At 27.9% G+C, this 15,388-nt stretch overlaps 4 protein-coding genes across 8 annotated transcripts; 2 read left to right on the forward strand and 2 right to left on the reverse strand.

Annotated features, from left to right (window-relative positions):
* Positions 1-1,376: 1,376 nt before the first annotated feature.
* LOC106789885 (chromodomain-helicase-DNA-binding protein 1-like) lies at positions 1,377-7,818 on the reverse strand. Of its 5 annotated transcripts, none has more exons than XM_014754415.1 (5): positions 7,612-7,818; positions 3,187-3,666; positions 2,748-3,021; positions 2,080-2,416; positions 1,377-1,995 (listed from the first exon to the last, which is right to left on the reverse strand). In XM_014754415.1, exons 2-5 carry the CDS (start codon positions 3,634-3,636, stop codon positions 1,968-1,970), a joined length of 1,089 nt encoding a protein of 362 aa, XP_014609901.1. In that variant the 5' UTR covers positions 3,637-3,666; positions 7,612-7,818; the 3' UTR covers positions 1,377-1,967. The 5 variants fall into 5 exon arrangements, with proteins under 5 accessions (XP_014609901.1, XP_014609903.1, XP_014609902.1 ...); XM_014754417.1 differs by having other exon boundaries at positions 7,608-7,795; XM_014754416.1 differs by lacking the exon at positions 7,612-7,818 and adding an exon at positions 6,480-6,659.
* A 683-nt stretch (positions 7,819-8,501) lies between these two features.
* LOC106789887 (tektin-B1) lies at positions 8,502-10,474 on the forward strand. The gene is made up of 7 exons (XM_014754419.1): positions 8,502-8,766; positions 8,825-8,987; positions 9,064-9,324; positions 9,401-9,571; positions 9,642-9,864; positions 9,947-10,170; positions 10,259-10,474. The coding sequence occupies exons 1-7, from the start codon at positions 8,721-8,723 to the stop codon at positions 10,458-10,460; spliced, it is 1,290 nt and encodes a 429-aa protein (XP_014609905.1). The 5' UTR covers positions 8,502-8,720; the 3' UTR covers positions 10,461-10,474.
* LOC106789884 (U3 small nucleolar RNA-associated protein 6 homolog) lies at positions 9,892-13,312 on the reverse strand. The gene is made up of 9 exons (XM_014754413.1): positions 13,071-13,312; positions 12,772-12,898; positions 12,532-12,672; positions 12,263-12,453; positions 11,965-12,189; positions 11,533-11,878; positions 11,249-11,419; positions 10,999-11,173; positions 9,892-10,891 (listed from the first exon to the last, which is right to left on the reverse strand). The coding sequence occupies exons 1-9, from the start codon at positions 13,160-13,162 to the stop codon at positions 10,551-10,553; spliced, it is 1,809 nt and encodes a 602-aa protein (XP_014609899.1). The 5' UTR covers positions 13,163-13,312; the 3' UTR covers positions 9,892-10,550.
* Positions 13,313-13,429: 117 nt separating this feature from the next.
* LOC106789875 (metallophosphoesterase 1) lies at positions 13,430-15,356 on the forward strand. Its single transcript, XM_014754401.1, has 6 exons — positions 13,430-13,667; positions 13,926-14,135; positions 14,300-14,462; positions 14,576-14,707; positions 14,821-14,955; positions 15,063-15,356. The coding sequence occupies exons 1-6, from the start codon at positions 13,651-13,653 to the stop codon at positions 15,354-15,356; spliced, it is 951 nt and encodes a 316-aa protein (XP_014609887.1). The 5' UTR covers positions 13,430-13,650.
* The last annotated feature ends 32 nt before the right edge of the window (positions 15,357-15,388 follow it).

Here is a 15,388-nt window from a genome sequence, read left to right on the forward strand (position 1 = left end):
TTTCTATTTGTTTAGGCGATAGCGAGTATTTTTGTTTGGGCCATCGATTTTGTTGAGTTCTGTATTATATATTTCTGATATTTTTTCATGCTGTAGCGAGAATTTTTCGTCTTGGCCATCGAGTGTCGAGCGTTACCCTTTTTCTCAAAGATCTCCTGATCCAATTGCAAAAAAATTAGCACCATTCGATTCAGCGTCGTCGAGTTACCATTATATCAAGTTTTTGGCCAAGAAATACAATTAACTCAGTTTTTCTTTAGTTGAGCGGAGACCCGTGATTTCACATTTTTCGGCGCAATGCTCTATTCAGTGCTGCTACTCCGGCGGCACGGTGGTCCGTACAGCGGCGTCACTCCGACGGAGCACACTGCCGTAGCGAAAGGGTTAATTATGAATAGAGTAGAAAATTTCTGTGATGCTCTAAGGTTAAAAAAAGAAAGAAACAAAAATACATATGTATTTTTATGCAATATATAAATTTCGGATATTGTATAGAATGTCCACTAAAATTGGCCAAAATCAATATATATATTGAACATGTATTTCATACATTGTCCGATCAATCTATGGAATTCCCGAAGCACATTTTTATACGCATACCATACGAAGCACTTTGGCATCGGATGACGCTTAATGTCGTCATTTAAGTTATCGCTTAACTATTCTTTAAAAATATCATTTTTTCAACTCTTATTATTAGATTTTTTTTATATGTAGAAACTAATAATAGACTGAGAATGTTTTCTTAATAATGTGCTTTATCATTTTTGTTGTTATGCGTGTATTTATACTTATTTATTATTCGGCCGATACCTATCGAAACCAGTATCTGAGCCTCGAAATAAGATTTCTGTGTATTGTTCGATTATCGCTCTACAAAGGAAAATCTATCCTCAAAATATATTCTTTTTTTTATTTATTCAAAAAATATTTAACTAAGATTTTAGGAAATTTTGTAATTGAATATTACTCAATATCTGCTTTGCTACTGAAATCGAAACATTCTTTTCGAAGCTTTCAACGATATAAGAACAGATCCAGTCTAAAAAGTACAATTTATAGAAATTTATTCAATAATTTCCTATTTGTGAATAATAAGAATTAAGTGTCATATTTTTCTAAAAATCCTCAAAATGGAGGAAGAATTTTTTTCGGAGACATATGAAGATTCATTGTCAAATTAAAAATACTTCCCCCACCCCCTGTACTTTACACATTCAACTGAAGCACATTTCATAAATTGACCAAAATCTTCTGAGTATTTTATAGAATATATACTACTTTATTCGGTATTCTATACAATACCCGCAATAATGATTGACATAATATATATAATACATCTTATTTATACGACTTCATTCACATTTGTTTTTTTCAAGTCTTTATTATTATTAATACATGAATATTTTTTGTTTTCAATATCATTAATAAATAAAATGAATGATGCAATCAAATCATTTAAAATTCTAATATAATGTTTCTTTTTGGGTTGACATCAAAATATTTAATCGTCATTTATTTCGTAGTACTTAACTCGTTGAAGTATAATATAGTGTGTTTCTTTATTTTTTTATTCTACAATTGATAAAAAATTGTTATTATTTGTATGCATGAAATTGTGTATGATAAGATAAACTTAATATTATTTTCAATATTAACTACCAAAATACACAAAAAAGATTACGTATAAATTAGTTATAAAACATTTATAACCTAATGTGTATATTCTTTTTGCTCTGGTAATAATATAATTCTTCTAAACAATTAGAAATAATTAGAAATATACAAAATATATATATATTGTAACTTCAACTAGAATAAAAAATATGAATTTAATTTTTTTGAAAGTAATTTGTTTTCATTCTTTAAAAAAGAAAAACAAACAAAAAAGGAAAAAAAAGAAAATGTAGAAATTAAGACGAAAAACTAGTGACGACAAAATTGTAATCAATGTATATAACTTCTTTTTATTCATAGCACTCGTAATATGTAGCTCTGTAAAAAATTAGTACATTACGTATAATCAGAAAAAAGTTGGGAAACATAAAAAAAGAAAAATGTAAAAAGGTAAAAGTTTACCTTTGTTTGTCAATATGTCGACGCGACAATCTTCTTCCTGAATCATGTGTCGACAATGTATAGCGCTTAGTATGTGCAGGATTTGATCTTAATTCCCGCATTTCAGTAGTTTTTGCTTTTTCAACTTTATCCATAAATTTATTTATAAGATCAGGACAATTTAAGTTCTCTTCTGGTTCCCAAGTGTCATCTGCAGCGGTAAAACCCTTCCAACGAATAAGGAATTCTCTCTTTTTATTTTTTCTAAAATGTACTTCTATTATTTTGTCAACTTCAAACTCTTTTTGATTTTCATCATTTTTGATTAAGGTATCAACAATTTCAAGTTCCTCCTCTTCTGTAATTAAATATTTAAATAATGCCACTCTCAAAACCTATTGTGTGTATATGTACTTTGAGTACTACAAAATATAGTACAATCTATAGTATGTATGTATGTATGTATGCAATACGTGTCGTAATTATATGGATTTATCATAAATATAATATACGTATATGAACTGTTGTGTGTGTTTATTTTGAAAATGACATAAGTCACTGTATTTAGGAAAGAACATTTAAAAGAAAAAATAGTAATGTGTAAGAATAATTTCTAAGCTTTTCTACCTATGTTTGCTATTAAATAGATTTTCATAAAAAAAAAAAAAATAAAAAAGAATAAAGCTAACCTTCAGTTAAATTGGATTGTCTTTTATTATATTTAGATTTCTTCATCTCTTTCTTCTTATCTGCTTTAACTGACTTGGCTTTAATCGGTTTAGCAGCTTTTTCTGATATGGTCTCGTCAGTTTCATTATCATCCAGAAGAAAATTTTCGATAAGTTTAGGACAATTTAAGTCCTTCTCTTGTTCCCAAGTATCAGATTCTTCTCCATATCCTTTCCACCTAATAAGGAATTGTCGTCTACCTTTGATAGTACGACGACCGACGATCTTTTCGACCTAAACATCGAGTTCTAATATTGATGCATATTTATATATATATAAAAAAAAACAATGAAAACAGATAGAAAGGAAGAGAGAATCTACGTCGTTCGAAATAAAACTCGTTAGGCGGGAGAATCGACCGGCACGCCGTTGCTATAACTAGTATATAAGTAAAAGTACCTCATACTCCTCTTCACCGCTAACTGCACCACGGGTAGACGTAGGTGATGTCTTTTGTTCATCTTTTTTACGTTTTTTATTAGCTCCTCGCTTATTTACAGCACCGTTTTCTTGATCGGTATTGGTCTTCATATCATCAGCATCTTCCAACTGCTTTTTCATTTTCGGCGTTTGTTTGCTGTTTGTCTGTGACAGCGTTTTTTGTTCTTCGCTATGACGCGTTCTTGGAAGGCGCTTCTTCTTTCCGACAGATTTTCGATTGGGGGTATTATTCAGATCCTCGTTCTCGTCAGATTCGTTTTCCTTACCTTTTTCACTATTCTCATCGACATTAATATCGCTATCTGACATATCGTTACGTTTCAATGACTCGACGCCATTTTCTTCAGTTTCGCTTTCACTGTTTCTCTCGGACTTTTTGCGTTTTGTTCGCATGCTGAGTCTTCGCATACTAATAATCCGTCGACAGTTTAATTCCAACTACAAAAACACCGCTTAGTCAAGAACTTGGATAAATATACTATGTTTTTAACGGTTTACGCGCGCCACAATATTTTACTATGCTTTACCGCCCTTTTCTTTCATTACCGCTACTATCTCACCACTACTTCTATCATTGACACTACCACCACTCCGCCTGGAGTATCCGCCACCAATCCACCACCAATATAATACCGCGCTAAGAGACACGATCTGTTACCTATTTATTACTGATAATTAGAGAAGAGCTTAACTAAAGAAATATATATTTTTTTTACGAAACTCTCATTGTAAAGAAAAAAAAAGAGATGAAAGAGAACGATGCTGTATAATATCAAAGAGAAAATATGTTCGTATATATTCTTTCTTTAAATGCATCGTCCTGATCATATTTTATACTACGACTCCTACTAATTGCGATCTATTGAATCATTCAAAATTGTTTGTCCTTCCCGTTTGAAGCACAACTAGCGTAATGTATTCAAACATTGACTCTGGATATATATTAACCAGAAGTTTCCAAACGTAATTCATGTTACTATAGAGAATAACTCTTTTCTTTAGATATATGTGTTTCACAATCTAAACATTTCAATATAATAAATTATTAACGATAGAAATGGAATTTTCTCAACGATTTAACTTTATAGAAACGATCTTCATATGTCGAAAATAAATGATAAATGCTATTCAAATTTAGCGCTATTCCGATGGACAATAAAATTGGACAAATCCATCTAAAGCTATAAACGAATGCTGAATTTCGATGCCGAATTACGACATGCCACGTTCAACGTAGCCATGTAATATTTCTTTTATTTCTTTCTTCTATTGTTTTCTTTTTCTATTGTTTCGTTTGCTAAGTTTGGTTACGCAGCACACATATGTAACCTTGTTTTAAATATATATCTAATGATAAGATTTTAAAGAAGAAAATGATAACAAGGTGAAGTTAACAATTCATGTCGAATTAGCCGCTATTTGTAAAGAAAATGAGAATAGATTAGAAAATATACATTTTTGTTATTTCATAAATATCTATTAGTCCAATTGATGATTTTAATTCATTTTACTTTTAGCAATCTAGCATATACAGAAGTCTATGAGATAGAATTAATTATGTAAAACAGGAATGACTTGTAATTTACGTTAAGAACACTGAAGTTCTATAATCTATTGTTTTGTTTAATATGTGGTTCATGAAACAAGCTAACCAAGTCGATCAGAGTCCTGACATAACTGATATTAGGAATAGATATATAGGAAAAAACCTATCAACCTAACAAATCTAAAGACTTTTACTACAGACAAACTAGGAGTTCTCAATATGCTATTAAATCTCGATATATTGAACATGTAATACAAACAAAATTAATTAGAGGACGATCATATAATGATCGAGACCATCATAGGATTTTCCAAATAATTACTTCAATATAGAGTCCAAAAATTTCCAAAGATTCAAACAATCATGTAAGGAATCAGGTCAAGAATTTATTGACCAACAATTGTCTCTTCCTTTTTATCTCCTAGCGAAGTTTTCTTGTTACTAGAAAATAAATACAGTGAATGCTACAATAAAGACTGATCATAAACCATTGATCTGTACTTATGCACAGCTATTATTTAACTAATTCGTTTATATTATGTAATTTTCATTTAACGTTTATATTAGAAGTAAGAAAAAGGATTTAGAAGTAACTTCAGTACCTATTAAAAATTTCCGAATATATATTATATAATACATACCTAACTATAATCCTTAAAACAGTATTTTTGAATGAATCCAAAAAGATTAACAATTGTAACAAGACTTATCCAAAGTTAAACAAATACCGATCTCTGTTTAATATTCTCGGAAAAAACTGTTCTATTGATAGATGCAATAATGGAGTCTATGAGTGAAGAATTCTATTGAAACTTAGATCACAAGATCTGCAAAATAACATACGCAATACTCGTACAAAGTAATTACAGATAATAAAAACGACCATTTAAGTTCTACATCTTTTTTCTGTTTTTCATTAACCCTCTATAATCCAAATTTTGTTCTTGTATTGAAATCAAATAATGTAATATGAAGCTTATAGTCTAACTTAAATATATTTAGCATATATTTAATCTTTAAAAATAAAATTAATTTTGTTACGAAAATGATGTAATAAAATCGAAAAATACAGGTTCATATATCTTCAGATTTGTTAAACTTTATTAATCTTCGGATATATAATTCCATGTAACTTTGAAGTCATATTAAAGGGTCAAGTTATCGAGATGCAAGAAAGAAGAGAAGAGAAGAGAAGAAAAGCTTGACTCTACATCTTATCACTATAAAGTTTACAGTTTTTATTAAACGACTATGTAAACATTTTAAGGGTTATTATAACTGGATATTATTTCTGTTGATCGTGTCTCTTGAAGAATGAGTTGAAATAAATTAAAGAAAGCTTCGTGAACAAAAATTGTTCCTAATTTAGAATCTTACGAGTGTACTCGCCGTGTATCTAGGGATTATTTTTAAAGAATTTTCTAGAAATGGATCCTCCTAATGAAAAACTGTGAATTAATTGATTAAATTAAATAAATTTAATAATTATTTTATAAAGAACTTTGTGTGTGTGTGGATAAATTACTTTATATGTTCACCAATTAAAGCTACTGTATAAAAAAATATTATTTTAAACATTGAGAAATGGATCGAACTAATTCGGCATCTTATAGCATCAAATGGATATCGAGGCTAATTTTTATCAAACGTTTAAAACCTTATAAATTTAACTTAAAAGGAAAAATAAGAAAAAAATAAAACTTACAATTGAAGAAAATATCCTATAAAATAAGAAATTTCTTTGAAGAATTCTAGGTCAGTCCAAGAGAAGCTAATGAAGAGTTGATCTTGCGTGGATATTCAGATACTTCAAGCTAACTAGTCAAATTTACTACCTTAAAGGATTATAGTAGTTTTTGTGGGATGGACATATAGAGTGAAGAAGGAAATATCGTAAGTAGACGTGTTAAATTATAGGTGTCCCTATTTTTTCCAAACAAGCATTTTACAGAGGCCAATGAAACAATGGACAAATTTTACCCAACCAATGAAAGTCGAGACTTAGCCATTTATAAGTTTGGACGAGGAATTTTTGGGATCGGTATATTCTGTGTAGTTAAGGTTAATGATTACGTTACCATTCACACACACACATATTATGAGTACATATAATATGCAGTTTTTCACATTAGGCGATTGGTAATATATCAGATATTATAATAAATAAATGAAGAAAGAAAAAATATGTATAAAATTTAGGTTCTTCGTATCAATTTTTAATTAAATAGCTAATTTTAAGAATATATAATAATCTTCATTCGGCTTTTTTTATGTAAATGAATAAAATTTCATTGAAATCTCCTGAAATCAGGTTAACTATTTGCAAAATTTGATTTTCTATTTTATCGCTTTAGTTGTTTCGAATATCTGACTATATGTAAGATTACGAACTATAAAAATAACACCATATATAAATGAAGACATCGCGAAGAAATCAGCATCATGTTTTGTGGAAGGGGAGATGTCACGAGCCTATACGCAAAAAACGTTTAGTTTTGTTTCATCTCTCTTGCAGATAGGATTACGTTAATTCTTCTAATATAAAATACATGAAATTGTTTAAGTACTTTATTTGTTGTTATATTTATTGTATTATTTGTAATAAAATCTTTATTTGATAACTCGATATATTACTATTTTCCCGCCATCCGTGATAAATCGTATTAATTGGATAATTATTATTTACGAAAGTATGTTCTGTATTGTCTGAATATTTGATTAATCCTAACAGACCATCACCATATTGACGATCATACATCAATTTATGACAACTAAATCGGTTGATTGCAAGGAGAGATTTGTTCTCCTTGTTCATTAAAAATTTTCATTCTACCTGCCTTATTAATCTTCCAGTTTTATCATACAAAGACGAGTATGATTGTATGATGTTAATTTGTAATATTTTTCTTCTACCATATGATCAGTTTATAACTATAAATGCACAATATTATTTTCACAAAATTCAATCCAACATAGAAAAACACTATGTAGATTTAGTGCGTCACGCGCACATTTGCTTCTTCACTGCATCAATCTGATTAATTCTTATTGTTTCCATGATAAAGCGCTATCAACGTTAACAAACGTAATTAGTAGGTTGGATTTATAAAACCGCGCCAATTTCAAATTTCATTTCTGCTTTGATGGATATGTCGAACGTATTTAATATAGAAACATATGCATTATACGTTGAGAAAAATATAAATATAAATAATTAATCCTTAGATCAAGAGAGATGATATTTCAGTACATTATTTTTATAATCTCTCTCTCTCTCTCTCTCTCTATTGATTATAGAATAATTTTCTTTTTAATATATAGGGTGTTCTCAAAAAATACCAAGATCTATAGTCTTCAATTTTTTTGAAACCTTACACAGTATTCTACATCTCTATTTCTTATTTTCATTATTGTACAGTATGTTTTAGTCACTTTATTCTTGTTTCTAGAATTTCTTCTTCTTGAATTAAACTGTAAAATATTCTTTTTCCCATCTTTTTAAAGTATTTTATTATAATATTATGGGGAATATATAGTAGAAAAAGAATTATTACTATTCATTAGGCAAGTGTAATTAATTTATAATTATAAATTAAATAATACATAAATAAATGTGTTTTCTAATAGGGTCCAATGTATTGTTCTTAACAAGCTCTACAACTGTGTAAAGTTTTAAAAAAATTGGAGACTATTTAAATCTTGGTGTTGCCTTCGTAAGAATTTTTTACACAGTATAATATGTTCTATGTACTGTATAAGTATTGAATGGTTTTTAAAGAACATCCTATATAACAGTCAAGAAATATACATATTTACCAATCGTCATGGAAACTACCTCATGTTGAATCCTTCTTTCTAATGATTTTTTAAATTTCCATATTGTTCAAGTTTATTGAATTCTTCTATCGGTAGTTTGATTGAATTAGAAAATAAATTTTATTTTGTAATGGCTAAATCTGTAACTGTGTATGAGAAACCGGTACCACATATAGGTATGTATAGACAAAAGTCTAGAAATTGAAATAATTTAAAGATGATTTATTTGAAAAGGACTATCCGATTGGTATGCTAAGCAATGGGAACTTCAGCAAAGTGTAGGAAGTAGAACATCAGATACATTTGAATTGCGTAGCTCAGGAAGGATCACTCGATCCGAAACAAGAGTTAAAACAGAATGGAATACATATATGAATAATGTCCGATTGGCAGACAGGTGTGAATATCGTTTTTAAAAAATGATGTATATATCACTGAAGTATAATAATTAAATGCAATGATCTATATAATAGGATAACAGAACTTTCCAGATGGAAAGAATTATTTGAACATTTACTAGCAAGATTGCTCTCAGAAATACGTTGTTTAAAAGATGAAAAAGCAGACACGGAAAAAGAAATAGATATCTTAAATTATCCTTTACAAATTACTGCTGAATGTATTTCAATGAGAGATTGTCGTAGAGGAACTGAACTTACTTATGATGAGGCAGATACGGAATTAAAAAAAGAACTTTGTGTTATCGAAAATATTAAAACTTTTCTAACTGATAAGTAAATGTTTATCAATTTTTATTATATTATTGTATATGATATATACATTAAGATTACTTTAATAGATTTTTAACAGGGTGCAAGCTGCATGGGAAAAATTAAATTGTTTGGAAGAAGTTAAATTTAAAATAAGTTTAGATATTGAAGATAAAAATGAGACTATCAGGATTGATAAAGAAAATCTCGAATTAGATCGTACTTGTGCTAATATTAGTTATAAACCAAATGCTTTGAAAAGATCAAAAAAGTAAGTATATTATTAAATTGATAAAATAAAATGATTTGTATAATAAATATACATATTTATTGTATTATAGTGAGATATCTTACGAAGGTTGGATAGAAAATTGTAATAATTTGAAAATTTTTACTGACAATGAATTAAGCGACGTATATAGTTTTCGAGAAAGTATGCAAGTTATGCGAGAACGTGCTAGGAACGATATAAAAGCTCAACAAGATGTTACTGATTTTGCTTTAAGAAAACGGATATATCAAACTCAAAAAGCTCGAAACGAACTTGAATGGCAGAAATTGAAGGTATATGAGTGAAATCCAACATATAACACTTTCTTTGTATTTATAAATTAATATAAATTTAACATCAACATCAACATTACAGATGCATAAAGAAATGGAAAATTTACAGAAAGAAATAATAAGATTAGAAGACGAATTTTTACATAAAACAGATGCAATCAAATGTGCCGAAACAAGATTAGAAAATCGTAGCTACCGTCCTGGTTTTGAATTGTGCGAAGATGAAACACAAACGGGTTTAAGAAATGAAGTTTTACAATTAAAAAAAACTGAAAATGAATTAGCTAAAGCAATCGAAAACGCAAAGTATGTATATTTATCTAAATACTTTATTATTAACGAATATATCTCGAGAGATTTTTGATTCTATAAAATTTTCCTTTTCTTTTCATAGAGCAACATACAATGGTTTAGAATCTTTGCTCCTACGAATTAATAGAAACTTAGAAGATAAACAGCATTCGCTCTCAACAGATATCATGTGTTTAGACATGAGATCGACATTGAAAACTGGCGATAGAACAAAATTACCCAATGAAACAGATCGTAATATTGTGTTAACTCGTATGGAGAAAGAAATACCATTGGAATCATAAATTTCTATCTTACGTGTGTATGTTGATTATTTATGAATTAATAAATATATAATACATACAAAATTATATAATTTTTATATATCTTATGTTTCACGATGCTAAATTTATTGAATCAGGATTAGCTTTGATTAAAGCGTATTCAGTAATAAATGTATCGGTCAAAGCTGCATCTAAGGTTTTAACTGCTCGCATGTGTATCTCTCCAACTTTTTTTGCTTCTCCATGTTTCATTTCAAATATGATGTAATCTATCCAAACCTTAGGATTAGTTTTACCAAATTGTAAAGTGGCCATTTCATAAGGACGTCTTGCATATTTTAAAACAATTTCTGGTTGCATAAGTTCTAAATCAGCCATTTTTTGATGTAATTCAAGACATATCGGTGGTTGTAAGCAAAGACTATCGTATATTTTCCGAGCAGCTTGAATACCTAAAAAATAATATATTTAATGATATAAATATTTAGTTATTATCAAACCAATATTGGAAATAAGAAAATCAATATTGGAATAAGGAATCAAATTTTGGAATAAATACTTTTGGTTAAAACCACCCATTCGATGTAACTAGGCTTCATATCTTTAGAAATTTCAAGATGTTCTTGTACTGCGGCTTGAAAAATTTCTTCAATTTTACTGGGATTTGTAGCTTGCGTATGTAAAAGCTTCATTCTCCACAAAGATAATGATTTTTCGCCAAGAATTTGTATTGCCTGTGCAAAAAGACAAATTTTTTAAAATATTTTTCATATATCATCGTTTAAAATAATAAATAAAAAAAATATTACTTTTGCAAATACAGAATTAGCTTCCTCTTCCTGTTTTGTAATTAATAAATGTTTTAATCTAATATGCCAAAGAGAAACGCTATCTGGAATATTTTCAGTAGCAGAGGAAAGAATTTCCTCTAATTTTTTTTGCGCATTGTCATCTTTTATATCATTACTCAAAATATCAATCTAGAATAAAATTATTTATTATTATTCAAATATAGATCTTATTTATTGTTAGTATTATATAATTAATAAAACTTTCTACTTATATATATATATATATATATATATATGCCCACCCAATGTAAATAATATTTTTCTTTTAATTTCTTCGCTTGATGCGCCTGTGCCAAAGTATTTTTTAATAATTTTTTCTTTAAATTTGGCAAGCTTTCCGCATCTTGATTTATTTCTAATAAACATTCTATATAGAAAGACCACATTTCCTCAGTTTTAATTTTTTTTACTGCTGTTTGATAAACTTTGTTACAAGAAATTATACGATCTCTTAAAGAAGAGTGCTCTGAGGAGTCAATTTCCATCATTGATTCATCAGGTACAAATGGTTGTACAAGTCCTTCCAATTCGCGACGAGCCATTGTATCCCACATTAAAGGTTCATGCGCATATTGTTGAATCATGTCACTAAAATATATAAATATTTGAGATAAAATAAATCATAATCTAATTCTAAGTCATTGTCTATAAATTTATAACAAAATAAAATTTACCTAACAATTTTCTTTTCCAATTTTTCTGCCTTATATTCTTTTGCTATATTAAGTAATTCTACAATAAATTTGATATCTTCAACGTGTTTGCTCGCTTCTTTGTATATAACATAAGCTGTTTTCAATAGTAAAGGCATATCATCTTCATCATCTTTTTCAGACGGGGCACTTTGCATTTTGCTTTCATTATTTTTAGTATTTTTTAATGTTTCATCTAATTCTAATCTATAAGCAAGCTGAATATATTACTGTTATCCTTAAATTAAATTAATATAAATTAATATTTATTTATATTTACCTGAAAGTATCGATTAATAATATCTGTGAATTTCGATGAATATATAAACCACGAAGAAGTAATTTACGAGCAGTATCTCTATTATTATTCTCTTCAATTTCCCAGCGTGCCGCTATGTGCCAACATTTAGGTTTATCTTGATGCACTTGTAACATTTTAACTATTGTTCTATTACCGCTATTTTGAAAACGCTGAACAAAACAATCGCATTATGATTAGCACAATTTAATCTATTTCTAATTTATTTATTATATAACAAATAGACTTACCATGTGTTTACAAAATTTAATGTATGCGATCCAAAATCTAATATCTTCTTGGAACTTCGATATAGCTTCTTTGTATAAAAGATTAACTTTATTTCGAATGGCATAATCGATATTAGATTTTTTATGAGTAATGCCAAATTTCTATTAAATAAAATAATACATTTAAGTAAAATATATTAGAATCTACTTTACTGTGTGCAATATGATAATAAAAGAAAAAGGATAGAAAAAATTATTTACATCTCTACGCTGTTTAATTAGTTTTAGGAGATCCATTTCATATTGAATGTATCGCAAGTAATCCTCTTTACATTTTACAGGTCGCTGAATTTTATATTCAAATTCTTTGAGTTTTTTTGCTATACCTCTGTTGGCACAGTAATAAATAAACTTTGTTATAAAGATTATTGTAAAAAGAGATTGTATATATGTCATGTAAAATTAACGTTAACATAAACATTAACATTAACGTTACAAAGACTAAATTTTATTTGTATTTTTATATAAAGAATAAATATCAATGAATATCTTGTACATACCGAATTTCGTTTTTGTCAAAAAGTTTTATCCTTTCCATTTGTTCCAATTCAGGAATCATATCCTCGCATCGTTTTTCTACGAATTCTGCCATCTTTACTTGTTTTGTTTATATATAATTTATATAAATAAAATGAACAATTTTTTATTTTATTACAAATAATAAATTGCAAAGTATGGATGTACTTCCTTAAACACACATGAATGATTCGAAATCTTCTGGTAGTACAAAGAGTAATATACGTGCCTGTAGTAAAAAAATGTGGAACTACATTACTGCGCCATCTGAATTTGAAAATACGAACTTACAGTATCAGGAGATGATTTTTACCCTCTAATCTGGAAACCCTACAGTTTGCTCTTAATTGCAAAAGGGGTTGTAATTCTAATACATGTAACATATAAAAGTGTATATATAACTTCTATTATTCTCTAATTAAAATTCTGGAAACATTAAAAATACTCTCAAACAATTATTCAAATTAACAACAATATGAGAACATTGGAAATTAGTTAATTTATAATATCAGAATTATAAATTGTAAAGTGTTGTTATTAAAAAAATAAATAAAAAACGTTAAAATGTTGAGGCGAAATAGGTAATTATATAACGGAATAAATTTTTATTATTTTTAATCCAATTTAATAAATTGATGATTAAATTTAATAATTAACCATTAAATTTTGTATATTTATTTGCCAAAGAATTGTGTGTAATATTACTTATAGATTTTTTATTTTATAAATAAATGAATAGTAATGTATATGTATAATAATAATAATAATAATAATAATAATAATAATAATAATAATAATAATAATAACAATAATAATAATAATGAAAATTTATTACTTAGGTTGAAACATAAAATAATTTGCATTGGTACCATTATATTTGCCACTATTATTTATAATGAATATCTTGTATATGAGATACAAAAATTTAAATGGACTTTGCCAGATTGTACAGATTGCGTTAAAGTACTTCTAGTAGCGGATCCGCAAATATTAGGAGAGAAAAATGAGAATTATATGGGCTCGTGGGTAGCAAGATGGGATAGCGATAGGTAAGTATAACACCAAATAGAATAATTACAATACACTGACACTGTTTGATCGGTAAAACCTTGGATACCCAGTATACATTTAAATATATATATTAACATTTTTAAAATACTTAATGAATTGTTAAAATTGATCTCGGTTTTGTTCCACAGTGTATTATTTACAGGTACTTAGAAAAAACCTTCTCAAGAGCTTTAAAATACTCTCAACCAAATGTTATAGTATTTCTTGGTGATCTCATGGATGAAGGCCATATCTCTGACATAGAAAAATTTAATAAATATAAAAAAAGATTGGATTATATATTTCAAACTTCTGATGATATAATGGTATTATAGTTTTACAAAATGATTTATGATTAATGATCTATTTCATTTATCTGAATGATATATTTTGTATCGCTTTGATTAATATTTTACCCAATTTACTTGACATTAATTAGAAAATTTATTTACCTGGCGACAATGATATCGGAGGAGAAGAAAATAAGGTCTCAATGAATATTCATAATAGATTTCGTTATGCATACAGTCAGCCCGACGTGTTAGTTTATAAACGTGTTACATTTTTTAAGGTAACATACCTTTGATATACAGATTTTTGAAGCTATCCGATTTTCATTAAACTCATTTTATTTTCTAGTAAATATATATTTTTTGTTTGTTCTTTATTTTTATTCCTGTTTAGGTTAACAGATTGACTCGTTTTATGCCGGAAGCTCCTAAGGATGCATTTCTTAATGATTATGCTGAAAGAAATACAACCAATGTTGTACTTAGTCATATACCATTGTTATTTATGCCAGGAAGTTTTGTACAAAATGTATGTCTATACATACATTTATAAGAGATACTCTATGATGATGATAACGATGACAACAACGACGGCAACGACAATGATGATGTTTTTTATTTATGTTTTCGTTGTAGATTATCAAAGAATTATCACCACAAATTATTTTTACTGCGCACGAACATAAAGCGTTACACATAAGCTTGGATACGGCGACTGATCAATTAAGTGAAATCTGGGTTCTTCCACCTGACGAGACACCTCTTTATGAATTAAGAATGGATGTAGGTGATATCCATGAAGTTCAAATACCAACATGCTCTTATAGAATGGGCACTCGTAATATGGGTTATGGAATTGCGTATATTGGTATAAAAATAAATAATAATAGTATATTTTTATATTTATTTCCTAATGAGTTGTGTTTCTAGTGTGTATATTTATATATATATATATATATATA

Source organism: Polistes canadensis, unplaced genomic scaffold, assembly GCF_001313835.1.
Source record: "Polistes canadensis isolate GaletaPanama2010 unplaced genomic scaffold, ASM131383v1 scaffold_206, whole genome shotgun sequence".
Lineage (NCBI taxonomy): Eukaryota > Metazoa > Arthropoda > Insecta > Hymenoptera > Vespidae > Polistes > Polistes canadensis.

Excerpts from the sequence above, each read along its gene's own strand:
- LOC106789885 (XM_014754415.1), bottom strand. The coding sequence starts at position 3,636 with ATGCGAAGACTCAGCATGCGAACAAAACGCAAAAAGTCCGAGAGAAAC. Across the intron at positions 2,417-2,747 it reads ACAATCCAATTTAACTGAAG|AAGAGGAGGAACTTGAAATT; the intron begins GTTAGCTTTATT and ends ATTTAATTACAG. Across the intron at positions 1,996-2,079 it reads CGACATATTGACAAACAAAG|AGCTACATATTACGAGTGCT; the intron begins GTAAACTTTTAC and ends AATTTTTTACAG.
- LOC106789887 (XM_014754419.1), top strand. The coding sequence starts at position 8,721 with ATGGCTAAATCTGTAACTGTGTATGAGAAACCGGTACCACATATAG. Across the intron at positions 8,767-8,824 it reads GAAACCGGTACCACATATAG|GACTATCCGATTGGTATGCT; the intron begins GTATGTATAGAC and ends TTATTTGAAAAG. Across the intron at positions 8,988-9,063 it reads AATGTCCGATTGGCAGACAG|GATAACAGAACTTTCCAGAT; the intron begins GTGTGAATATCG and ends TCTATATAATAG.
- LOC106789884 (XM_014754413.1), bottom strand. The coding sequence starts at position 13,162 with ATGGCAGAATTCGTAGAAAAACGATGCGAGGATATGATTCCTGAATTG. Across the intron at positions 12,899-13,070 it reads TTTGACAAAAACGAAATTCG|AGGTATAGCAAAAAAACTCA; the intron begins GTATGTACAAGA and ends CTGTGCCAACAG. Across the intron at positions 12,190-12,262 it reads TTATTAATCGATACTTTCAG|ATTAGAATTAGATGAAACAT; the intron begins GTAAATATAAAT and ends GCTTGCTTATAG.
- LOC106789875 (XM_014754401.1), top strand. Across the intron at positions 14,463-14,575 it reads AAACTTCTGATGATATAATG|AAAATTTATTTACCTGGCGA; the intron begins GTATTATAGTTT and ends GACATTAATTAG. Across the intron at positions 14,708-14,820 it reads AACGTGTTACATTTTTTAAG|GTTAACAGATTGACTCGTTT; the intron begins GTAACATACCTT and ends ATTCCTGTTTAG.